At 29.1% G+C, this 26,873-nt stretch overlaps 2 protein-coding genes across 4 annotated transcripts; one reads left to right on the top strand and one right to left on the bottom strand.

Annotated features, from left to right (window-relative positions):
* Positions 1 to 310: 310 nt before the first annotated feature.
* LOC111026620 lies at positions 311 to 18,175 on the top strand. The gene is made up of 8 exons (XM_022304736.1): positions 311 to 1,609; positions 3,202 to 3,387; positions 3,459 to 3,655; positions 4,820 to 4,958; positions 6,942 to 7,069; positions 7,941 to 8,069; positions 8,657 to 8,725; positions 17,619 to 18,175. The coding sequence occupies exons 1-8, from the start codon at positions 421 to 423 to the stop codon at positions 17,790 to 17,792; spliced, it is 2,211 nt and encodes a 736-aa protein (XP_022160428.1). The 5' UTR covers positions 311 to 420; the 3' UTR covers positions 17,793 to 18,175.
* A 4,818-nt stretch (positions 18,176 to 22,993) lies between these two features.
* On the bottom strand, positions 22,994 to 24,342 carry LOC111026636. Of its 3 annotated transcripts, none has more exons than XM_022304756.1 (5): positions 24,192 to 24,342; positions 23,689 to 23,840; positions 23,507 to 23,617; positions 23,340 to 23,400; positions 22,994 to 23,069 (listed from the first exon to the last, which is right to left on the bottom strand). In XM_022304756.1, the coding sequence occupies exons 1-5, from the start codon at positions 24,232 to 24,234 to the stop codon at positions 23,008 to 23,010; spliced, it is 429 nt and encodes a 142-aa protein (XP_022160448.1). In that variant the 5' UTR covers positions 24,235 to 24,342; the 3' UTR covers positions 22,994 to 23,007. The 3 variants fall into 3 exon arrangements, with proteins under 3 accessions (XP_022160448.1, XP_022160449.1, XP_022160450.1); XM_022304757.1 differs by having other exon boundaries at positions 22,998 to 23,069; positions 23,689 to 23,830; positions 24,192 to 24,338; XM_022304758.1 differs by lacking the exon at positions 24,192 to 24,342 and adding an exon at positions 23,972 to 24,113 and having other exon boundaries at positions 22,998 to 23,069; positions 23,689 to 23,830.
* Positions 24,343 to 26,873: the final 2,531 nt, after the last annotated feature.

The raw sequence follows: 26,873 nt of genomic DNA on the forward strand, positions 1-26,873 counted from the left end.
AACAACCCAGTCACAACGGGTCCAAATTTTAATTGTATAGTATAATTATTGAAATACAATGGTTGAATATAGTAAATAAGTTTCAATTTGATTATGAAATATTTCTTGTTTACAATAATTATCATTAAATTATGTACCTGTGTGTCATGTAAGCATAATATTTATTTTATTATTGAATTTGCCATAATATTTTTTACCTAGAATATATGTATTGATTTAATAAATTAAACCATAATTAATACGTTCTAATAAATCAAAAGCAAACATGTTTCAGCATATTAACACAGCCTGTGGTTTATAAAGTACACTAAACTTCATTAAATTATAATAATGTTACTATCTACGGTTCAATAAAATATTTATCATCAATGTGCTCTATTATACAAATGTTCAAAACAATTATCAGTTGTAGTTAAAAACATGTGGATAATACTGACAAATTTTGAGTTATCTAAGAATCATCTAATACATTTATTTTATTTAATATTAATTATTACTACCGATAGCAACCAAAGGGTTCAAGAATCTGCTGATCCAACTAGTATACTACCAAGTGTGGAGAAAGGATCAACAGTTTATGATGGAAAAGGAGGAACAAATAACGCATTTAAAGGATTATTTGAAAGGTTAAATTCTAGAAATAACATTCCTCCTACTAGAGAAGATGAAATAAATAGTATGGACCCTAAAGAAAATGACATAGGTGCTGCAGATAATGAGATTGAAAATCAGAATGTTGAAGAAGAGGAAGATCCATTTAAAGATACGAAAATAGGCTTAGATTCTGAAAACAATGACGATGAACCATTTAAAAATACGAAAATAGGCTTAGATTCTGAAGACGATGAACGAAAAAAACAAACAAAGTCAGAAAAAAAAAAGAAAAAAAAAAAAAAAAAAGGGAAAAAAATATCAGAAAATGCTGATGAACAAGTTGTTGATGATAATAACTTAGAAACAGGAGTTGAATCAAATACCATTGTAGGAACAAGTGATACTCCAGAGTCGACAATAACAGAAATATCAAACCCTGAGGAAAATCCCACTGAAGATATTCAAGGTACGGCACAAAATCAGAATCCGGGTGTTGAAGAAAACCCTGAAGATGGTAGAAAAAAAGCGATCAGTCAATTCTTACAAAATATAAATGCTGCCAGAAATAACATTCCTAAGACTAATGAAAATGAAATAAATAATAATAATCCAGATGAAGAGAAAATAGGTGTTGATGAAAATCCAAAAGAGATGGAACTCAACTTAAGTCCTGGTTTAAAAACTCCTGGAGACGTTGAACCAGAAGAACAAACAAATTTAGAAGAAAACAACAAACAAACATCAGAAATTATTGATGAACAAGTTATTGATGATAATAACTTAGAAACAGGAGCTCAATCAAATACCATTGTAGGAACAAGTGATACTGCAGAGTCGACAATAACAGAAATATCTGATCCTGAGAAAAACCCCATTGAAAATACTGAAGATATGCCACATCCATTGAAGCCAATTGAGCACTTAGAACTATCTCCACTCGGTAAAGTAGAAATCGTAAAAATTAAAGGAAATCCAACAAATCAAAGCGAAGCTATAAGAAAACAAAAAAAAAGAGGTAAGGTAGAAAAGTTAGATGGTCTTAACATTTTAAAAGACTATTTTAATAAATTATACATTCAAAAATTATTTTATATAAAAGCAACTTAACAATTTCTTAAAAATTACCAATAACTACTTTTGAAAAATAACTTATTAAGTGGTATGTTAGAAAAAAATACTAATAATTATGCTCAATTTTCAAACTATAGAGAAATGTTGCATAGTACTAATATTATCATTTGAGAACAAAAAAAAAGATACTGTGAAATGAGTAGTTCGAGTAGTTCTATTTCTCGAACATTCATTCACTTAGAATCTTTTATCTGTTTCAAATTATCTAAACTCATCAATAATTAAATTAATTAGATATTTAAATCTATTAATTAGATAGATAATCGTATTTCAAACTAAAAAATGCATTATACACGATTTCTTACATAGTGTCAATTTCCAGCCAAAGTAAGTTTAAACATATTAAAAAAGGAGGGTATAATTCAGTAACCAAATTTTACTTCTTGGGCATACTCGTTTTATTTATTTTACTTCAGCACAAGATAGCGATTGTTGTTACATCGAAATAAAATAAATTTTAAATCATAACATTGGAATAGCAATTTGAGAGTATCTTCTCTGTTACAACTGAATTAGGTGAATTTTTTTTAAAATTTAAAAATGTATTTACTATTGACAATACAGTCCGGCTCACAAAAAATGAACGTTGACTTCAGCAATCCCTGTAGCTGTTTTTAATAAGTGAATATCAAACATAATTGGCACCATTTTTAAAATTGTTGATGTACGTATTTTATTATACCATTATACAATATGTACATTCCAACAATATGTTGCATTGTTATGATTAGCTGCTAACATTAAAAAAATGATCAATAAATAGCCCCAAAATGATTCATAAAGCGGCCAACAGCTGCACCAACGAACAATACTACAAATCTGAGAACTCTTTGTTTCGACAATATTTGAACTCTACTCATCGACCTTGAACGTTCACTTTTAGTAAACCGAACTATAGTTTTTTTTCTCATGCTTAGACTGCTACAGCTGTTATTGATAGAATCACTAAACAATAATATCTTCAACAAATAGGTAAACGAGTAAAACTGTGTCATTTTTCCATGACCAGAATATTATTCATCCTAAAAACAACTTAAAGGTATACAATGTAGCAGTGTTGGTAAAATTATTTCGTCTTGCCACCATGGCCATATCGTCGCATCTACAATGTGTGGAGACCTTAAGATGAATATTATACTATTATAGCTTGTTAAATGACAAAAATAAATTGTCTCTAGTTACAGCGGTTAAAGGCCGATGGTCCACGGCATGTATAATATTTTAGATAGGTTATTCTAATCACTCAGTTATCTTTATTACCTTCAGCCTTCAGCCTAATATTACCGTTCAGGATATCAAACATTCGGTGAGGTAGGTATAGTAGTCATACATATTATACATCATACATATCAAATACAACTAAAGACGTAAATACTATAACATGTTTATTCGTCGACGAAAATAATGCAATACATACAAATAGTATAATTATAGTAAGTAATCTGTTTTGTTTTAACATTTAATTTTGTATTTAAGCGGAATTTAAAGAATTCATGCCTCAAGAAGCTCAAGCACGCATATATTGTACATTTTTGGGAAATGTATTAAAAATGTACAAAAAAGTAAAAAAAAGTTTTATTGGACACTTTTGTCATGCAATTGTTTTTGGTACCCCAATAATCTTAAAACAACATCGAGTACACTTGAGCCAAAATATGATAGGTGTGTAATATATTAGATACATATAAAATAATAAAATATAATAGTTTTAATAATTTTATTTATCCATACAGATCAACTGAAAAGTGTACAACCATATAAACAAGGAAGTCTTGTCATCGTAATTATGGAATATGGGAACTATAAACTTTGGAAACACGCGTTACGAGACACCAACAACTTAAAAAATAACTTAATTATAGATATAATACATACGGTTGTAAAATATAAAATCGACGGAATACAATTTTCAAATTTACATCCAACAAAGGTATGAATTAATATTTTTGATTATTATAAATAATAAAAATTGGATTTCAAATTTATCGTAAATGAATTTTTGTACTGTTAAAAAATGTAAACAAAGTTTTAAAAGTGATCCATATTTATATTAAAAAAATTATACATTCGTATGTCAAATCAAATATGCTGCTCATGCCAAGTAATAAAAGAAATGCCAATTGATGTATCCGCACGAGATATGACATAACAAAAAATTGTGTAAGATCACATGAAACTTTTAATGTATTTCCAAAACGAAAGAAAATGATCACAAATAAAAGCATACGAAATTCATAGATATATAAAACTACTAGATAGCTGACTTTCGTATACAGCCAATTGAACCAGCATTGAACTTGGACACCATATGCTGTTTGGGGATAGTTTACATCTACTTTCACATATAACAGCCCAAAATTAAACAGTCAGAATTCCAGATATAAAAATTAAAAATTCTTAACAGGCCACAACTCCGGTTGTTTGATTAAGCATAGGTAATGATTTATTACCAACACGACAAATGGTAGTAAACACCGTTGATAAAAGAATTAGTCATCCATCCAGTAGTTTTAGACTTTTAGAGGTCTATTATTATCCATGACAAAAAACACATAATTGAAAAACTAATACATTATTGTATGAAAATTAAATTAAATGAAAATCGTACTACATAATATAAAATATTTATACAGTATACATTATTGATATATTATAGATCATAGATGCACTTACTACATATTATATAAAAATGCGAAACTGCTAAATTCATGGAAAAAAAATAGCCTTTCATAATATAATTTGTTAAGTTGTGGCCACAAAGCAAAATATAACATTTAAAATATTTAAATACATTTAATTCGTGATCATTTTTATACTACTGAATTCCAGAATTAGATATAATCATATGAGTATATGAAATTTCACATCATCATTGGGTAGATATTATAATAGACATTCATAAAATATACAATATAGGTACATCATATTACAGGAGCTAGAAAATTAAGAAACATTCCAAATATATTCTAAAAATAATACTTAACTCTAAAAAAATACTTCTTGTATAGTACCATATGTATTGGTTTTTAAATACAATATTAATATATTTTGATTGTCGAATTAGAAACACTTTTTAACCTGTGAATGATTATAGGAAGGAGCTAAAATCAATTCAGAAATGATGAATCATCTAATAGCATTCTTTAATGCTTTACAAAAGGCTGCAGAGAATAGAAAACATGTTTTAAAAATTGGCATAAACTTCGATTTGGACGGTCTGCCAATCGCAAACAGTAAATATTTTTTTATTTATTAGCTTTCAGTTTAAAACTATTATAACTCGACAATTATATGTACGTATGCGACAAAAAAAATTTCGATTTATATAGTAAGATAATAAACATGATAGACTCAGATAGAGTAATAATAAAAACAGATAATAATAATGATAAATAATATAATGTATAATTAAATAGACCTAATTTAATTAGCCAGATACAGAAACATAAAACCGGTATGTTTAAACATTAATGAATTAATGACGGTAAAAGATATATATAACTTTGGATATAGTTATAAATGTTATAATGAGAAAAAAAATTATATAACTAGTTATGGAGATACAGTAAACTTAGAGATTAAGAACTGAGGAGAGGAGAGAAATAAGTAGACTGATTAGAGAGTTGAGGTTAGTGATGAAATTTGATAATGTGACCAAAAATTGAACTGTGGAAGAATCTTGAACCCAGATGACTCCAGTGATTTCGTTCTAGAATGAGGGTGTGACTACGGAACTTTGACTGGAGAAGCTTTTTAATGGCTATTTTTATTTGGAGCTCTTTTAAAAACTGGGCAGCCCCTGAAGTTGGCGGTGTGGTCCCCGGAGCAAAGTGCACCTTTAGGCTGGACTATTCCGGTCCTTGGTGCACACATTGATAAAATAAATAATATACATCAATGTTGTAAAATCTGTATGATATTAAACAGTTATTAAAAGCTGATTAATTTCCAAAAAATAGTTCGTTAAATGTATTATATTTATTTTTAAAAAGAATAATAATTCTATTTAAATTCAAATGAAACTCAGGTTTTTTTTTAATTGAGCTTAATAACTCCGACTACTAGGCCATTAGTTCTATTTACATTAAAATTAGTACTTATTTTAAGTTATATATATATTTATTTCATTTAGGAAGTTGATTGGTATTTGATAGTAGGTCTGGTTGTAGGGTTTCTCCTAGTAGATTTGGTACGTAGTGTTTATTTTTTGAGCTTTCAAACTCCTGGCATTCGGCTAATATATATTTGACTGAGTGATCCACTCCACATGATTTGCATATGGGGGGGGGGTCGTTTCTAGCTATGAGTTACTTATGTGTTGTAAATGTGTGCCCTATTTGGCGGCGATTCATTATGTTTCGTCTTTCTTTTTAAGCCAGGGTTATCCATATGTGTATTTGTGTATTTTGCTTTTTATTGTGTTTAATTTGGTATTTTGTTTTATCCACTGCTTATGTAATTTGAGGTTAAGAACCTTCTGAATATGTTTTTGTCAGAGTATGTAATTAAGTTTAGGATTAGGGTAGATATAGCTCATCACATTTTTCCTGGTTTGATGTTTGTAATAATTATACCTTTTTTCCATTCGTTTGGTATTATTCCTGTTCTCCATATCATGTTTTATATGATAATTAGATGGTTTTTAGCGATGTTTCCAAGGTTGAGAATGAATCAGTATGAGATTCCACCAGGATCAGGGTTTTTGCTTCTACATTTGCTGACTGCTGAGTACTATTTCGGTTTCCTTTAAGGATATTGGTTCATTTAGGCTAATTTGGTCAGGACTGGAAACTCTGTTTTTCATTGTATTTATATTATATCAAACTGAATGTATAATTATATAATTACAAAAATAAAATAAACTAATCTAAAATAAAGTGAATGGTGGATACTGGATATGTATGTATAAAATTTATTAATGATTAATTTTAGGATTACATTCAAAAACGATTGCAAAATAAATTCAATCAGTATATTATTTTATATTACACTATACCTAGTAATTAGTATACAATATAGCGAGTTCCCTTATTATACTCATTAAATACCTAAAATCTTTCTTAATCACATAAATTATTTAAATGAATGAACATAATTTTAGTTTTTATTAATATAAATTTGATATGTAATAGCAATTAAACTTCATTTTTCATTTAAACTGGATAACACTTAAACTTTATTTGTATTGTATTTTATATGTTATAAAATAAAAACAGGTTTTACTTCATTCCAAAATTTAAATCCACTGATCACTTGGTATTCATTCAAATCGATTTCCATGGTAACATGCTCATCGGCTTACAAGGACACAGGCACTTCTCCGTTAGAAGGAAATATGGGATTTGTATGTTTGATTCATTAATCAAGTATTATGTGTTTTTTCATAACATTTTTGTATAATGAATTATATAAACACATATAATGTGTTATTTTTTATTTTATTGCTCACTACAAATATTTGACATTTATAATGCACTAGCTGTCCCGTAACGACGTTGCCGTGTATTATATAGCTATATAAAAAAACCCCCTTTACCCCCTCAGAAGTCAAATTTTGAAAAATCCTTTCAAAAAATAGTAATAATAATATTTACAAATGATTCTAATGATTCTAATGATTGTAAATACGTATTTTTATTAAAAAATGATTCTATAGTTAAAATCATGATTTGTATAGTTAATTATTTTGATTGTGTACATCCAAATTGAGTCGTCGTAAAATTGATACATAAAAAAGCTGTTCTTATGTATATATACATATAAATACAAGGATTTTTTGATAATTTATACCTAATTAATTTTAAATGAACTTTTGATCAAACTTGTGTAGGTATAAATATAAATTTAAAATACTAAAATAGTAAAAACAACACAATTCTAGAAAAAGTTTCAAAGTTTGAAATTAAATTAACCACTTACTTAATCTTCAAGCATATACCTTTAATTATAATTATTTAGAAACTTTCTATATTCATGCATTTTTTTTCTTAAATCGAACAAATAATTTACAATCTAAATTGTATCAACTACTTACAATGACTATTATAATTAATACAATTTATAAATATCTATTTAATTAAAATATAAAAACTAATACAATATCAATAACAAAATCTAATTGTATAATATTGGTATAGCAATCAAATTGTAATCTAATTGTTATAGTTGCAACAGTAAATACAACTATTGTATTAATATTATTTATTTTTTGTTAGGAAACCACAATTCAAACATTAGTCAAGCATATTAATAACAATTATGAATTTGATATGAGAAAACTTGTAGTTGGTATACAATTGTTTCCAAATAAAGTTAAAGAGATACACCCATACACATATGAAGAGGTAAGTAGAATAACATTAAGTTTTGAAAATATTTGCAAATTGTTTATGATAAAACTATTTTCATATTCTAGTTCAAACATTTGGATAGAATCAAATAAAAATGAAAATATAATTAATATACATGCAATATTTTATACATTATCGGTTTACTAAACTAGTAACTTATAGAATTAGTATTTTATCATTATTAATACAGTAAAACCTGAGGCACTCTCCTAGAGTTTAAAAATCGCATTAGGTGGGAAATCGTCTTAAACAGGTTCTACTAACCCTAGTTTACTACTATATATTTTTTTTAACTACCAAAAACCAAGACATCGGAGGATACAAAAAGTCGATTTTGAAGGTGCTTTTTTTATCATTTGCCTTAAAAATTATCCATCTAAACCACTTGTTTATTTTATTTTCAAGCAATGGTTCGTTTTAAAATCATATCTTCGTGGTTTCGTGAACATGAATTATATTGTTTTCCCAAGCATGGTTTTTTTACCCACAATATTATAATAAAATAATTACATTATACATAATAGGTGTAAACAAATAACATAATATAAAAAAAATAATAATTAAATGTGTTGTGTGTTTAGTTTTGTTCAGCATCAAAGAGTACTTGGCACTCGTGGTGTGCTGCGGATACTCAAGATCTTAAAAACAAGGTACCTAATTATATAATTATTTTATTATATATACAGATCAAATAAAATATTTCATAGCTTATACTTTTCTAGTGTATGAGTATATAACGCATACGTAGAAAAAAAATTGTAAACCAATATTAAACAATATCGGTAACTTCAATAACTTTTTTTATTTTAAAACAAAAGTTGAATTACGAACAATTTATACTTGGCTTATAACCGTAGAATGAGCCGTACATGTTTTCGCCCAGAATCAACCTTCTAGTTTTCGTTAAAATTAACTTTTTATTTCAAACATAGAAAAAAGTGATTTGGTTTTCGCCCAAAGAAATATTATTTATAGTAAACGAAAAAACATTTTGATTACCACTATATTTTTTTTTTATAGAATAGGTATTGTAACAAACCGACTACGTCCGTTTGATGGTGTTGAAAAATAAATGAAGAAGAGTTTGTTTTTTCTTTATAAATTGAATACTTTTATTTGGTTAATACAAAAAAACAATAAATTTACTAAGTCCAAAGTGACTATATTAAATAATGGAGACTAGCGAGATGTGACTGTCATATCCTAGCTCCTAGCTCGTCGTTGGTGTTGGTCCGTCTGCCGAAGCCCATTCGAGTGACGTATTATAATGGCTATACTTGGATCGTATCCCTGCTGAGTACCCTACTACTTTTACCATATAAGGTCATACCGTGGGCGGCCACGCGCTGCACTCACCGGATGTCCCTTGCCTATCTGGTCGTTGTCATCTCTGTGACCACACAACGCTGTTAATGCTTTTAATGTGAACTATTTTAATAATATTCATATGAGTAGTGATATATCTATGAACACATACATTTGGAGGTCACGCGCAATTATTTGTGGTACTTCGTAGGAATCCTGCAACTAATATATATATATATGGAGTTCTTCTTATTCTTTGATTGATATCGTATCAATCACATGTTTATTTAAAACTACCCGAGGGATTCACTGGAGTAATTATTTATAATATTTAAACATAGTCACAGCTCGCTACAGTATACTCTATTGGTACCTACATAATATTTAAAAAACATAAGTTTATAAGTTTATAAATTTAAAACATATTAAAAAAATAATATTAAAAACCAAAATATTTGTCAAAGTTATAAAATATAATTTCCATTTTAAGAGCCATAACAAGATAGTAAACATTTGAGTCACATAACATTATACAATTTGTATCGCATAAAAAAATAACAATATTTTTTATTTGAACATTAAGAACTAAAAATTGTTTGACTTTGCAAGTAATTACATCTGTATTTTCTAAAGCTAAATGAGCTCCAATAATATTTTTAGGATTTACAGGAAGACATTTTCTACGACTGTCCACAGTCATATATAATATTTCTAATTTTATTTATATCGTCATTGGTGAAATTATCTATAAAAGAACTATTTTCTGTTAACTCTTTAAGTATTAATTTTTTTGGACAAGTATGGGCATCCGCTATGGCCTTACGTTTACACACTGTACTTACAATTTGTCTTTTAATTTCCTTTTCATTTGAGGGTTCGTAATCGTGTTGGATGGAATCTAGTGTACTCGTTATTATTCCATCAGTCGTCGTGTATATCTTTGTTGAACGAATACGTTTAATACAGCGCCAACGAATTAAGCCATTTGTATATTTTCCAAAAAAAAATTATACTTGTATTTCTGGAAAACAAACATTTTTTTCCTCTGTTACTTCCTAAAAACACCACGGTCATTTTAAGTTGTAAGTAAAATCTATTTAAATGAATTGTAGCTCGAATATATCTGACTAACTTGTCTGACATATTATGGGCACGAGCGAACAACTGCGGTACATCATTCTAAGTCGAATTATATCCGTACATTCAGCTCAATTATCGATTACAACTTAGGTATCTGATTTATCGGCTGGATTACGGTACATAATTTAATTTAAGTTCTGGAGTTTCCGCAACTTTTAACTGGCATGTATTTTGTTATTATTTTTTTTGTTTTGATTAGTGGGGAGTGGTGACCAAAATGTTTTTTCGTTTATTATGAATAATATTTCTTTGGGCGAAAAGAAAATCAGTCTTTTTTTGTGTTTGGGTAAAAAAAAAAAAGGTCATTTGGGCGAAAACCAAAAAGTCGATTTTGAGCAAAAACAGATCCACCCGTAGAATGTGTGTAGCTATTTTTAATACATAAATAAAATGGACTTAAATCAATTGTGCCGAAATGACCTTTTTACCGGTAAGAAATCTATCGATGCGCATCTTATCAACTCCGCCGAATTTTTTTTATTGATTCTACCGGCCATCAATCAGCTGAATATTTGTAAATTATTTATTTTAATAATAACAAAATGTTAATATTTTATTACATGTAGCCAAGTAATTTTCAGAACACTCACAACGAAATTACATTGCTGAAGTAGCACATTACTTGAACATATACAAACTGATTCTTACATAAAAATAAGAGGGCTATACAATAATAAAACAATCAAAAACAAAAATAATGAAACTAAAAATAATATATACCAAACATTTTTAGCAATTATTTAAATTAAAAAATTGATAGATTCACTTGTATAAAACTGGCGTCAAGTATTTAAACAATATTTTGTAAAAAAAACAAGCACTAAGTGTTTGAATTATATTATTTTATTAGTTCAACAATTTATGCATTGTATTGAATTGCTTTTTTTCCATAATATATGTATAATTGACAATTGTGTTTTTTTTTTATTTGGATGACAATATTTCAATTGTTTTTTGAAATGTTTTCATTTGAATAAAAAAAATATATGATGAACTAGGTGTACCAATACCGTTGGTTATTTTTTAAAAAAATACTCTATTATATGATATTTGAGCTATTGCTTAACAAACAGTCAACGGAATTGATAGCCGGCGGAATCAGTATACAGACAAATATCGAGCAGCATCGATACTAAAACGGCGAAATCGATATACCCCTAATAAATTAGCTTAGTACTATGTAAATCAAGTTGAAATATTTTCTTTAATTATCTTTAACTTAATCTACCTATAGTATAATTGTATATATTTAGGTTATACATGAAGGAAATTATTAATTAATTTATGAGACAGGGTATTACATAGTAGGAACATACGACTTACGTGTACCTACACTCATATTATTATATTTTATATTCAATTTATTTTACATTACTTTTATAGTTGTTTTTTTTTTAATTGTGAAATATGTATGAATACGTATGCATGATTGCATTAAAGGTATTTGAAATAATTTTAAGGCACTCTTTATTCAAGTTCGCATCACCCTGTTGTGAACCTCTATGTTAGGTCTTAGTGTACAAATATTTTCTTGTTTCCATGTGTTGTAGTTGGAACTAATTAAGTTCTTCATAATTTCTTATATTTTCGTTATAAAGGAATCAAGTCTTTCTTGGACTTGTTAAGTGTTAAAAAGATCTTCGTTGTTATATTTTGGCGACTGTTAAGTTCATGTCATTGTGTATGCTTCATCTCTGCTTGTAGTTCTACATGGTTCCTAGTTAGATCCTTGCTTCTTACATTTCAAGTTAGTTTGCACCTCAGAGGTAATAGGTTAGTATGGGCGGTATGGGGATCCTAGACTAAAGACAACCATATTCAAGCACTAGTCGGACAAGTGCATAATATAACACTTCAACTGAAATAAGAAGCCAAAAGTCTTTAGCTAAACACATAACAAAGCTTGTGTTTTAAATGCCTTACACAATTCATGTTCAATGTGTGGACTAGGATCGAGATTATGAATTAATTTGAGCCAAGGTCGGTAACAAAACCAGTAAAGTGAGATAAATTGATAGCTCCCAAGCAATAATGAAATAACAAAGGAGATAGGATCCTTTCAAAAGTAAAGACCTAGCTTCCCAGTGAATTAAACTCAGAAGCAAAGGAAACGAAGTCAACATGTAGCTTAAGGCAATCTTCGATAGCGCGTACCCTCATTAATAGTTTGATATCATCAGCAAAACAGAGAATACGACAGTAACGCATAACAATATGAACACTGTTGATAAATAAGGAGAAAAGTAAAGGAGACAGATGGCATCCTTGGGGAACACCAGATGGTGCAGAGAAGAGTTTAGGCTAATAACAAACAGCGCAACCTATTGATTTCTATTATTAATATAAGACTTAAGCCAAGACAAAATAGCCTCACCAAACCCAAACTCACTGAGAACTTGTATAAGCGCTTTATGGTTCACTGAGTCGAAAGCTTTCATGAAGTCTGGGTAAATTACATCTACCTGGGACTGACACTGAAATGTATCAAACATATAATTACAGAAGAGTAAATTACAGGTAGTAGTAAAACGACCAAAGAGGAAACCATTCTGTTCCTCCATAAGGATACGATTGGTGGATGGTGGAATAGCGTTTAAGACTAGAGACTCGAATATTTTGGAAACATGAGATTGAATATAAATTGGTCGGTTACTACTTTTTAGTACAGGTATTACAAGCTGTGATCCAGCAAGTCCAGCAGATCCAACAAACCAGACACTACAGAGATCAGATAAACAGAAGAAAACATCGTCAACAGTAATAACAACATTATTTCCCAGATCAAAATTGGGAATACTCATTTTACTAACATCGACATCAGTAAACATGAATAAGTCAAAGAAAAATAGTCAGAAAACAAATTAACAGACGCCTACTCATCAAATGTAGTTATTATAGTTGTAACATTAGATGACATAATCTTAGGTATATATACATAAGAACGTTTGTTTTTATCAAATTTCTAAGTCTTTAGGATTATTAATGAGCGAGTACTCTGAGCGTTTAACATAGTCACGATAACATGTTTTTAAATCATACTTATATTAAGCTCGAAGAAAATGGCATTGTTGTAGTCAGAAATATTGGAGGCAGATTTGAACCTCAACTGGGCTTTCTTTTAGAGTAACAATATATATTTAAGTTCATTATTAAACCAAGGTGGATAAGACGATTCCCTGAAATAGCATTGAGAAACAAAGTCAATAATTTATTTATGCAATGCATCAAAGAATACATTTACAGCCGAATCAATATCATAACAGAGAAATGTGAAATACCAATCAAAAGAGAACATGAAAGTACGAATTCTGCCTGTGGCGCCGTTACCGATCCTTCAATGATCGGCGGTTGTCGGCAACGAATCGCGTGTTATGTTGTAGACAGGAGCGGAATGGGTTACCCAAGTATATGCAAAATAATATCACGTCAGATAATTATAAGGTGCTTAAGACACCGATCGACAGAATATATTGAACAATACAAACATCAAATAAAATAATAATAATAATAAATTAACTGGTGGTATAGGGCGCTCAGGAATAATTACCAATACACATATATATATATATAAATAACAATATCGGTACACAATATAGTATAAAATTACAAAAAAATAATGATTTACAAAATAATAAGGACGATCTGGTTCGTTGCAACTTGCCCGACGAAGCCCGTAGCCTGGTCGGTGATGGCAGATTCCGGTGTGTGGCACAAAGAGACAGCATACGCAAGTACGGTGGGCGGACAGATACGTGTGTCGGGCGGGCCCAACCGTTGGCAAAAGACAAAAAATGGAAACCTTGTCCGCGGTCAACGGTCTGGCTATCGCCAGACGAACTGCCGCCGGACACTGGAGGGAGGAACTTGCTAGAGGCGCTTTTATCTCCGCTACCCCGTGATGTCCGAAGAAAAATGTATATGTATATATTATATGGACGAATCGCTCCGCGCTAGAACACTGCCATAGTTAACCGGTACAAAAATTAAAGAAGGGATGTTCACAATTAAAAAAAGGCAAGCAAAATATGTATGGAGTGTAATGTTTAATGCTATATGATATTGATCTTCCAGCACAATTTAATCACAGGATTTGCTAACTAATAGTAGCTTGTTAGAACAAAAAACAATATCAGAATAGAATCATATGTATTTCTAATACAATTTGCTTGGAAAAAACCGTTAGAAGCAAATAATTCCGAAGCACTGGCTGTTGTGAAATAAGAATATATTAGACCATGGTCATCATTATCCCAAAGAACTTCAGGGAGATTGTAGTAGTCACCACAAATAATGAAGGTGTCACAGCATATTGATGTTCCGAAAACTCAACAACAGCTACAAGGAATTCAAAATTATAAAGAGGAGTTAGGGGGAAATGTATACACCACCAACAATGAAGCAAGAGGAACCGAGTAAGCAATAAAATCTTCACCAACCCCAATGAGGATACCAGCAACACGGTAATAATAACTAGTAGAACTACATCTATAAAAACTAAAAAAAATATAATTAAATAGACATAATTCAGTATTAGAAAAATTGGCATTTAACCAAGTTTCGGTTAGTACAATAAAAATACAATTTATATTATAAACATCACAGTTCAAAATGTTCAATGGCGTTTTTTCAGAAGTTATCCAAAAACCATCGATAAAAGCGAATCAGATCTCTATGCAGAGTTCAACAAAGACAACAAATGAAACTCCGATTTTTTTATTTAATATCAAGAATAGCTTTGATAGGCCAAAAAGCATCAGTACGAAGACAAATTTAATGTTTAGATGAACAGCACTACCAAGTGGCAAAAATATTTTGCCAGTGGTAAACTTGTCATAATCAATACGCTCAGACACAGCAAAGGAAGTAGATTCAGGTACATTGTAAAAAATAAATTTAGATCGGCATTTATCAAGTTCAAATGTTTCCTGGAGAACCTGGGAAACAAAAAAATGCGACGGTTCGGCTGAACTTAAGCTTTGTAAATAGGCAACTTTCTCTTTCAAAGAATCAACTTCCCTTCTAAGTTCGATTTCTCAGATTTTAATTCCAGCATTTTATTGGAGACAAGCAGTAAGTCAGCTTTTATATCATGGTATTGCGTCGCTTGAAGTTCAGAAAGTGCTTTGTCAAGACCTCAAGATAATCATTAAGTCTTCATTAGAGACAGAAACTGCCTTACTAGTACTATCAGTATGACTGGATATAGTTTTTTGAGTAGGTTAATTGGAGTATCCAGTTTTAAAGCCATAATGAAGATTAAAACAGGTAAATTGCTAACAAATAATGATGAAATTAAACACTAACACATGGTGAATAACAGAAAGTTACTGCACGTCTGCACGCACAGTGTATACGGCATGTGTGATGAGGTTTGTACCGAGACGGTTGAAAGTAATTACCGGACGGCGCAAGATAGCAGGAACCACTTTTGGGCTGACCTACACAAAAATGACAAAGGCTCGCACTTATTACAAAATGACGAAAGCAAACGGCAAAAAAACAGTCAACTATCACCAAAGAAACTATAGAGAAACCGGGAGCAATATTATGCTCTACACATTTGTCAAACTGTCTATTGTCAATTGAAAATTGGGATTTGGTAGAATAATCTGTTGTATTTAAGTTCCAAGTAGTTTGTAGTTCATACTTACTGTGTCACCGCTTCTACCCGTCAACTATTTAGTTTTTCAATCTGTGTTCAGAATGAATTTTTCACCACAAGCCTATAAAAAAATTGCTCGATCTTTGAATATTTCATGATGGTAACGCAGTTCGTTGTTACATTCATCCTTTTCAATCGGTAGACTTACTAAATGAATGGTATTTTTGACTGGGAGACTGCATCCTAGTTGGATCCCAAATTAAAAATTGCTAAGCAAATTGGATCCGGAATTATTTTAGATATTACAGTAGTTGCACCCCTAATAATTTTTCGGTGAGTACTACATTATACTAAAATTGTCATTCTTATTTTAACAGACTTAGAAGTTAGACGTATATATGCAATATTTAGACCAATGGTGTGGTTAAAAATGTTTTCACAGGGTTTTATATCACTCATTTTTTAAGCGAAAGTCATTAAAGCCATACACTTTATAGTAAGCCTTTGGTTACTTGATCACCCGAAATTATTTTGCACAGTAAATATGAAGGTTTTTTGTAACCTTACTCTTGACTCTTAGTAATTTCTTTAATCATTTCACTCCGAATTGCAATAGTCGTTCAATTATTATACTTTTAAATATTTCATACGTGTTGTCATCAGGAAATTATTCATCAATTATGACATTGATAAATTAATGTATGTCTCCATCATACTAAGCTCCCACCGATTCGGGGATCAAAATAGTGGCGCTTTGAAAGCAGCATATTGGATTTCAGTCAGTCGAGTGGTTGTCTGTTGTTCATCTTCTGTGCACTGTTGTTCCATGTTCATTAACGCATATATTTTTGTTCGCCGTTTTGTAGCTTTTGGGATACATAAATGCATAATATAAATATATGATATATTCATGATTCAATGATAATTTTTGAAATTCTGAAATTCACTTGCAGGCCAAATTTTTGAATGCTTGAGATTTCTTGTAGGTACCACTTAAGAATGATCTTGTGATAATACGAACTTCTATTTTTCAAATAAGAACCCTCCATTCTTCACTTTTAATTTTTAAGAGGATACATTTTTTTGTTAAGAATTTTGATACATTCAATTAAAAGCATGTCTCTGAGCATATTCAAAATTCACCATGTAAAGCAAAAATGAGTTCTGCAGTTTTTTTTATTTTTATTTTACATAGCAGAGATAGTCATTGAGTACATTTTATTCTATTGTAGCCTGTAGGTTCTTATATTTACCCATTTTAAAACCACTGTATAAGTAACTTTTCATTAATTTTTATAAAGATTGCAATAGGTATTTTTCTTAGAAATGTTTGTATTGTGAAATCACGATATTATACAAAGACGAACAGTTTGAATTTCATTTAGTGGGCAAAGTCTAAGTATTTATTTATATACAAAACAGAAACTAATGCCAACGCTTTGTACATTTTAATAATCGACTTTCTACGTTATTTATTGTTTGTTTTAATATTACAGGGGATGTTTTTGCGGGGTGTTCAAATTGGAGGTGTCCAACTTTATTACATGCACTCGGACGATTACAGATGCACATGTGGATGCTACTCGTTCCCGTTGATCCGCGCACTTCTTCGGGGTTTGATTAAAATTAAGACTCCAGAAGAGTGTAGTGTTAAAACGGCACACAACTAAATACCCTTAATCATATTAAGAGGCATTATATTGTACGTTTCCTTCATTAATCATAAACTCAACATTATATTAATTATTATTGGGCACTTGGAATATGAACATTTCATATTGTATTGTTATTATTATTATATAAATATTGTATATACCTATTAAATGCGTATTCTTGAGATACACTTATTCATTTTGAATAGCTAAACCTATATTGTTGTCTTTTAATAATATTACAGATGTATAATTTTTGTTTTAGACTGTAAGTATTTACTATTAAGTTCTTAATAACCATGTACTGGGCTCGTACAGTAATTATACTGCGACCTCGGGTATTTATATGGCTATTATATATTGGCTTTGTTTTAATAGTAAACCAACATTTAAATCGTATAGATACATTGTATTATTTTAGGAGTTTAAAATAGTTGAGCGTTAATATATTTATACTGACTATAATTTGTAATACAGGCGAAAATACAATTCCTTCATAGATTGCATTAGGTTAGTATAGCCGTATAGGTATGGGGTATTAATGTATTATAAATGTTTAGTAAAAATATATAAGCCTCCTCATATACAGCCATACCCGGTGGGTCAATGAGTTACGGTTTTCCTCCACTATCCATTTTCTTCAAAATAAAAAAGGTTGGATTCTATTTTTCCCCCAACATTTTTTTGGATTAAAATTATATCCATTTTTCTACAAATATTTAAATATTTAGCCGATATTCTTCTAAATAAAAACCAAACATATATTTATGCATCTCGATATTGAGGAACAAATTCGAACATATGTTTACAGTAAAATAAGAAATAGGTGTTTATAGTCCAAAAAACTAGAGGCCACTGAACAAACAGACTGCGTGATTCAATCGACAAAGCAATTGTTAAATTTCAAAACAAAGAAATTCTTAAGTAGGTAATACAAAAAGTAAAATAATTTTTCATCCGTCTAATAATTCTTTTCATTAAACAAGTATGTTACGTTAAAGTATGTATCATTTGTTGCTGAAATTTAGTAAAATTATAGGTACCTACCTACATTATTTTTAATAAGTCATCAATAATGTTTTTTTATGTTTATTTATTGTATAAAAAATTATTTTAAATATTGTATTTGTGTTGAACATATTATAAGCAATATTTTTATTCTTAATTCGTAAATTGGTGGGGGAGAGAAATTATGTTATGTGACTTAAAAAGTTAAAAATATATTTTTTGATATTTATTTTATTTGTATTAAACATAAACATTTATTCGTAATTCCTTATGGGAGGAAAATGGACAGTGAAGGAAAATTGTATCTCCTTTTTAGAGGAAAATGCCTATCTATGTATCATACTATCTCCAAAAGAACCTTGAACCCTACATGAAACCGAATTTTTTAAGAGGATGTCAACGCAATGTACTTGCCGTAGTAGAGTGGTTCGTGAAACCATGACACACAAGACACAACGCACGGTTTCCAAAGCCTCGCTAGACGGTCATCGACGTGGGTAACCGTAGAAGACATTCAATGAACTAAAAAGACACTTTTTTCGTAAGACATTCAATGTATAACATAATAAACATAATATACATACGAACCTATTTAGACCAGAGATTGGAACCAAACCTATAACAACTAGTTTTGGAACCGGAAGTTTCAAAATATTAAGAACCGTAAATGGGACCTGAAATTTTTATTTAGTTAAATAAAGTACCAGAACCGAACATGCATTTTTATATCAAATAGGTAAGTTCTTTTAGTTTCCAAAATAAAAACATTTAATTTATCATAATATATAAGTATTATAGTCTCATACTCTCATGAATGATAAATTTTAACAATTTCAAATCAATAATACTGAATGTCGTAAGTTTTTTGTGAATGGTTCGAGTTAAGAGAATGGTATACTATAATGCAGTGGTCTTATTCGACCTTTTTGGCTCGTGGAAAAAAAATGTCACAACACGTGTCAACTTTGTTGATCAAGGAAGAAAAAAATGCTTTAAGTTTTGCATAATTCCCCGTAGATACGTGTGCCCAAAACATTTAAAAATCGGTTTCAACAAACATTTGCTTAAGTTTGTGATCACACTTAAGCTCAGTCAACCTCGTTCCTCAGATTTTTTGTAGTAGAACGTAGAGAAACGCTCATCCCAATTATTCAAAAAGAGGTTTTTCTTGGAACAAAGATTACGACTTATGAGCAATGAATGGAAACTGCTTGCTTTTTTAAAAAATATTGGTTTCATTCATTACACGGTGAATCACTCTAAAAACTGTATAAATCCTATCAGTGCAGTCATTTGGGAGGGGAGAGGGAGTGGGGTGTACAACGGGACCGCTAACTTAAAAAATGTTAACAATTCCCCCCCCCCCCATTAATAATCCAATGCTCCGTTTTAATTAATTTATACATAATGATTTCATATGTAGGTAGGTATTATAAATAAAATTTTTTTTTTTCAAGTTTTTGTATATTTTTGTTTTATCAGATTTATCGATTATACCTTATTTGCCTTTTTTGCAAATGATAGTGAAATGGCTTGAGCTGGTTGCTTTAATTGCTTATAAGGTTTTAATTCTTTAAATTACTAGCTATTTAAAAGTTGCATTAGTCTTTATGAGTTTCAATTAGAATTATAAAAGGGAAAGAAAGAATATTTACATAGGTTTACAAAGGTTACCTACATTTATATATATACATTTTTTTTTAATGGCCTGGTGAAATGTCAAAATAAGTCTGCCTAAAAGTTTGCACACCCAGAAAAAAACTGAAGTGACGCCCCCGCATCCTATTACTGGCTATAGATAATAGGTAGGTACTAAAAATATTGAGTGTCTGAGGTCGATTTTTAAATTGAAGTTATTGAGGAAAATGCATGGCACGACACATTAAATATTACATTGGTTGAGGCCAGGTAATAATGGTGACCGGTCAATAAATGAAAAAGACGAACTACTTCCAACCTTTTTAAATTATATTAAAAAAGTATGCTGTGAATAAAATATTAAAAATAAATACAATATAATATAATATTATAATTATAATATAATAAACATTTTTAAATACAAATTGTGTTTGTTGCATCTTGTACACCACAACAATTGTGGTAGATCACACGTTGGACCAATGTCCTACGATGTAAATGGTTGTTCAGTCCATTCATAACTTATTCAAATTCATAATTTATTGTTTTATTTTTAAAAGAAAATGAATGCACATTTGTGTAGCTCAATTGACTCACTCATTGAAGTAGACCATTGCAGTATAATGGAACAATTTATTTTATCTAAAACAAATGTTTAAAAAGCGGTTAAGTGGGTAACGTTTCTGCTGTAGGTACATAAGGTCCCTACAGAGAGTCAATGATTAAAGTGACTTAGTTAAATTTGAATTCAACTATATAAAATCATACGAAAACGATTCTGAGTTTCAGCCTATAATTATGGTACCTACTAAGTATATTTTATGATGCTATTGTGATTGAAGTAGTTTATTTTACTATTAGGCATTAAGGTACCAGTGCACTTACAGTAGGTTAAATTCATTTTTGCTGAAAAACTGCATTTGACAAGGCCACTTTGTGTATAAATTATAATAATATATTTTAAAAGTTTCCCAGGAATACAATTTTTGAATTACAACAAAGCAACTAAAGTAGTTAATATTTGTTTAAATATCTAATTTTGTCAACACTTGAACTTCAGAAGCTCATAAAAATTTAATTTTACTTTTCGGTAGCATTTGGTTAGAAAAGACATACTATATTTATAAATAATCTTGAATTTAATTTTCAATTCAAAGATACGTATAAAAATAAAAATTTATTGAATTTCCGACTCAAAATAATTTGCAAATGTTCGTGTTTTTTACGAATTTTATCAAAATTATAACCAAAGACGCTCGTATAAAATTATTGTGGATCTATGTTCAACTTTTTTTTTAATTTCCTCTAAGAACAACTTATAAAGAACCTTGTATTATAATTTCAAGTTTTTTATCGATATTATTTTTAAAAACTAATATAATGATCGAAAATTGCATGTGCCTATTAATAGCTCTACAAGAGACAAAATATTTTGAAGATTGTATATGGTATATAAAAATTGATAGCATCAACATTTAGTGAATATTTCTTGTCTACCGTCATTTTTTTTAGAGTTACATTAAACAAAACCGATTTTGCCTAAAAATGCTAGTTTTTCCTTAAATTTAGCTTTGTTTTTCTTAGAGCTATTGAAACTATAGTGAATTTTTAATTTTTAATTTTTAATTCTGACCTTCCGAATTTGCCACCATAAAAAAAATAATAAAAGTATTCCAGTAATAGTATAGTATAATTTTATAAAAAGGATATTTTACAATACAAATATTTTAATTACAAATTACTATACATAAACATAAACATAACTATAAAAGTATAAACATCATATATTTACAGTAAATTAAGTTACAAATATATACATAAATATATACATATTATATACAATATACATCTTGCATGCATAATGATATAGTTTTTATTGTCCTTTAATAAGTCACTGCAAGTTGTCAATTATTATTTTATTATTATTTTCAAATACCTGAAAAATTAGAGAGGATTAGATTAAATTATAATATAATTACATGCAATTATTAATTAATTCTTAAATAAATGTAGTTTATAGAATCAGTCGCTAACCATAGTTACGACAACCTTGCAGGACTCGTCACATAAAGATATGTGAATCCAGCTTAAAGAGAGTATACATATACATAGGACATTCTCATAGACCTTATACTACTAGACAATCAATGAGTGTATGAAAAATGTAACAACATAGAGGGCACTTTTTGATTACTCATACACACGGTAGTACATGGTAGTAGGGTAAGAATGTAAGATATAAAGAAATAAAGATTATTGTATTTTTTCGTCAAGACAGTGTTGTTACGCCACTTGCAATGCTGCTGTTATACACAGTTTTTGTCAGTTTTTTTTTTAGTTTTTGCATATGGTTTATGAGAATATCCTATGGGGGTCAAAAAAATAAGCTTTATACACCCTCAAAGACTCCATATGTCAAGTAATCTATTAATAAAACTTTTAATGAAAACAGTAGAGTAGTTTATAAGTCTATTAATAATTCAACTTTGTTTGAATTTTTTCAGATTTTCAAAGTTCTTCTGTAAATATATACATCAAACTATTACACAATTAAAACATTTTAAATGTATGTATTACCTTTTAAATATTATGTATTCTTATTTGAATGTATCAATGTTCCCCAAATCTTTTCATTTTCTTCATTAAGTTCTGAAAAAAAAATAATTTGAAATTATATATTATACCTGTTTATCTTAAATTATTGGTGTTAATAGTAATACAATATATAATATTATAATCTATATGTTATGTCTATTTCAAATTTCAAATTATTTCCCTTCATAACAAAAATTTAACATTTAAATACTTAGGTACTGAATAACAAAATTAGTCGTATTATTAGACAGAATAAGTGGAATAATAAATAGGTAATGTAACAAGTATAAAAATGTATAATCAATAATCATGTTACAAACTTACTTTTTGCATTTTCTTCCTTAAGTCTATTGAAATGACGTTCTATGCTTGCATTTGAAAAGTTCTATAAACATTAAATAATTTTAAAGATACTGTTAAATATGGATAGCTAATTATATTTACTAATAAACTAATACATGTACATCATAAGTTATAATTATTAAACAAACCAAATTTGAATTTTTCATGCTGTTGTTTACAGATATAGATTCACCTAGTTGTTGAATGGCCATTCCTCTACCTCCATATTTCTGTCGACGAGGTTCAGAAATTATTGCTGGCTATTCAATCAATCGTGAACAATAAGATAATTATTTTAAAACCAATAAAACATACATTAAATAATTGGTACTTTTGAAATCTGTGAAGAGCCAGATGCTACAGAATCTACTTGCAAGTCAAAATCAGAATTTGGTCGATTTTGAGAACGACATTTTGATGCTTCATTACTTCTTAACTTGGTAGTAGTAGAATTTGTTTTTATATTTGACATTCTAAAAAAAACTGTTATAATTTTTATAACATTCTGATAAGTATAAAAAAATGTACAGTTTTTTAAATTAAAATTAACAACCAAGTACTCATTTACTGAACCAAACTAATTACTACAACAAATATTAAACTAGGTATATTACCTAGAACCAATAATATTATACAAATTATAAATTGAAACACAAAATCAAAAAAAGTGACAACAAAAAATTTATTTAAAAAAATTCACAATCAAAAAAAATTTTTAACGTAGATATTTAATTGATGATAATATTAAGTTTACTAATAGGCAAGTATAAAAAAATATAAGAAAATGTAATCTAAATAATGTAAATGTATAGTATCAAACTCATTACTACTCACAGATTTGAGATAAGCAGACCAAACTCCGTCTACAATTATTCATTGAACTTTCTATGATAAATATGATAATATAAATATGAATATATTATTATGGAGTTCAATGATGGACAACATAATTATTACAATATGAGCCGACAAAAAGAGCACGGTTATTCTGCCACCAGGAACGCGTCGATCGATCGGTGGAATGCGTTTTACCACGTACTACCTATAGGTACCAGCGGTTCCCAACCTATGGGCCACTCGTGAGTTGTGGGCCTCGAGCAGCGTGGTATAGGGGCCGTGAACGGTGTGAACCATATTAATATATAATATTTAATATTATATATTTTTAGTACATGCCCAATAATATTTCTGGTTATAATAATAATTATCAATATTATCTACACCCTGTAGTGTCAAATTAGTGTCAAATTAACGCTAAGTATAGGAATAAACTGAATGTTGAAAATGATTTGATTCTAAAACTATCCAGTTTTCATCCCGATATTGATTCTCTCATGAAGGACAAGTAATGTCAGAAATCTCATTAAATTGTTTAACTTGTGATTAAATTTAACAAAGTGTTTTTCATGATAAACAATTGATTTTGTAATTCTTTTTAGTTCTAACTGACGTTTGTATATACATATATATAATATATTTCTGCATTCGTATACATAGGTGAGCTATATGTGGGCCTCAAAGATTTTTTTATAAAATTGGTGGTCCGCACAGCTAAAAGGTTGGGGACCTCTGACCTATACTATAATATGAATTGAAACAAAAATAGGATATTGTAATAATTATTATATCGATTAAGGTTTTGCAGTATTTAGATTAAAAGATAATAAGTCCACGAGATGATGAGGTTAATCAGTATTTAAATAAGAAAAATGATTTGTATTTAGAAAAGGGTATACTTAAGTGGGGTTATAGCATAGACATAGGTGCAATTTGGGGGGGAGCTAGTTTTATTCAAGCCCTCCTAAGTTTTTGTAATACATTGTTAACCCCCCAAATCAGTTGTCCAAATTGCGCCTATGAGCATAGAACAATAGTATTGATAGGGTTATACGGTTATAAGGTGATAATTCCAAGAGTATTCCAAGAATGAAGAAAGAATTTTAACTGAGTAACATACCTATTACTCATATGGGCTAAAATGAAAAACTTAGCCAGATCATATTTCTGGTGGTCCAATATCATGATTTAAGATAAGTATCAGTACATCTTAAATTGTGCCCAATATAGATGGGGACATAGAACAATATTTTAAGAAGTTTACTTTATGTATGGATATGAGACCAAATCTACCACTTGCCAAGTTAGTCCAATGGCCAGAAAGTAAAGGAGTGTTTGATAAAGTGCACGAGGACTTTTTAGAATCAGTAAGTGGAAAATGTTCTTCTTACTAACTAATTTATCTTCTAAATGGTATTAAGATTGTCACTTTTTCACCTTTTGATCCTTCCACCAACGGTTTGGCAGAAAATGCTGTTAAATTTTTCAAATCTTGTCTGTTTAGACTAATGAAGTATAATAGAGGTAGAAGGTAATTCAGTGGGTGCCATGGTTAGTCAATATTTGTTAACTGATAGAAGTACACCACATTCGGTTACAGTTTATAAAAATTAGAAAAATTAGAACCAGATTAGATTTGTTAACTGATTTTGGAGAAAGGAGTAAAGGACAAGAAAAGTATTATATGAGTAAATTTGTTATGCCCGAGATAATAGGGATCCTAACAAAAGAGCGTAAAAGAAATGTGTGGTTGAAGAGGTGATGGGCAAAAGAATTTAATAAGTAAGAATTTTAGTAGAAAATATTATTTGGAAAGACACTTGGATCAATTAATTAAGGCTGGAGATTATTATAGAGACCTTGAACAAGAATTTGATACAAGTGAGAGTAATAGTGTCACAACACATCAAAGTAATAATAGTTCATTTTAAAATTGAATAAAGTTTGTTTTTAGTACCAATATTGTTGGTTACGTTTTTGTCACTAAATTAATATATTATATCATGCAATATAAATTATTAACTAAAATAAAATTGATTTCCAATTATATGGTGATTCAAGCCATCTGCCCACCTATGTTGGAATTTGGACTACACACATTTTTGAAAGATCGTAATTATTTATGTACATTAAAAGATTCAAAAAATGAACACCCAATTCTAAGTTTTGACTTAAGATATACCCTTCAACACATTAAATAAGATTTTATATATAATGTTTGTAGACTTTTCACTAGAAATTTAAAAAATTCAAATGTTCAAAAAAAAAAAAACATTTAGGACAATTTTACAAATTTGACTACAGACAAGAAAATTGTAAAACAAGTAAACCGATACATAAAAACAGATGAAAAATAAGCTTACCATTAATTAGACGATAATATATAAACTTGCCAATAAGATTGATTTATTAGATTTTAAATTATGTTTGATATCCTTTTATCTTGTTTACTCCTTATATGACATTGTAAGGAAGGTATTATACTAGTTGTACAATATTTAAAATCTGTTTATTTTGTTATCTTGTTGTGATGTATTTTGAAATTAATGATATAACAACTATGTATATTTTCATAGCAACACAATGAAAATATAATAATAACAACAATAAATGTACATAAAATGTAAATCTTAGAAAAATAAAATACATATATCTGTAATATAAACGTAACATATTATA

Source organism: Myzus persicae, unplaced genomic scaffold (genome assembly GCF_001856785.1).
Source record: "Myzus persicae strain clone G006 unplaced genomic scaffold, MPER_G0061.0, whole genome shotgun sequence".
NCBI lineage: Eukaryota > Metazoa > Arthropoda > Insecta > Hemiptera > Aphididae > Myzus > Myzus persicae.

Bases quoted from the DNA above. Each gene is read 5' to 3' on its own strand.
- LOC111026636 (XM_022304756.1), bottom strand. From the start codon at position 24,234: ATGAATAATTGTAGACGGAGTTTGGTCTGCTTATCTCAAATCT. The intron at 23,618-23,688 runs GTACCAATTATT...TTGATTGAATAG, and splicing joins GCTCTTCACAGATTTCAAAA to CCAGCAATAATTTCTGAACC. The intron at 23,401-23,506 runs GTTTGTTTAATA...TAATGTTTATAG, and splicing joins GCATGAAAAATTCAAATTTG to AACTTTTCAAATGCAAGCAT.
- LOC111026620 (XM_022304736.1), top strand. From the start codon at position 421: ATGTGGATAATACTGACAAATTTTGAGTTATCTAAGAATCATCTAATA. The intron at 7,070-7,940 runs GTATGTTTGATT...ATTTTTTGTTAG, and splicing joins TAGAAGGAAATATGGGATTT to GAAACCACAATTCAAACATT. The intron at 8,726-17,618 runs GTACCTAATTAT...TTAATATTACAG, and splicing joins CTCAAGATCTTAAAAACAAG to GGGATGTTTTTGCGGGGTGT.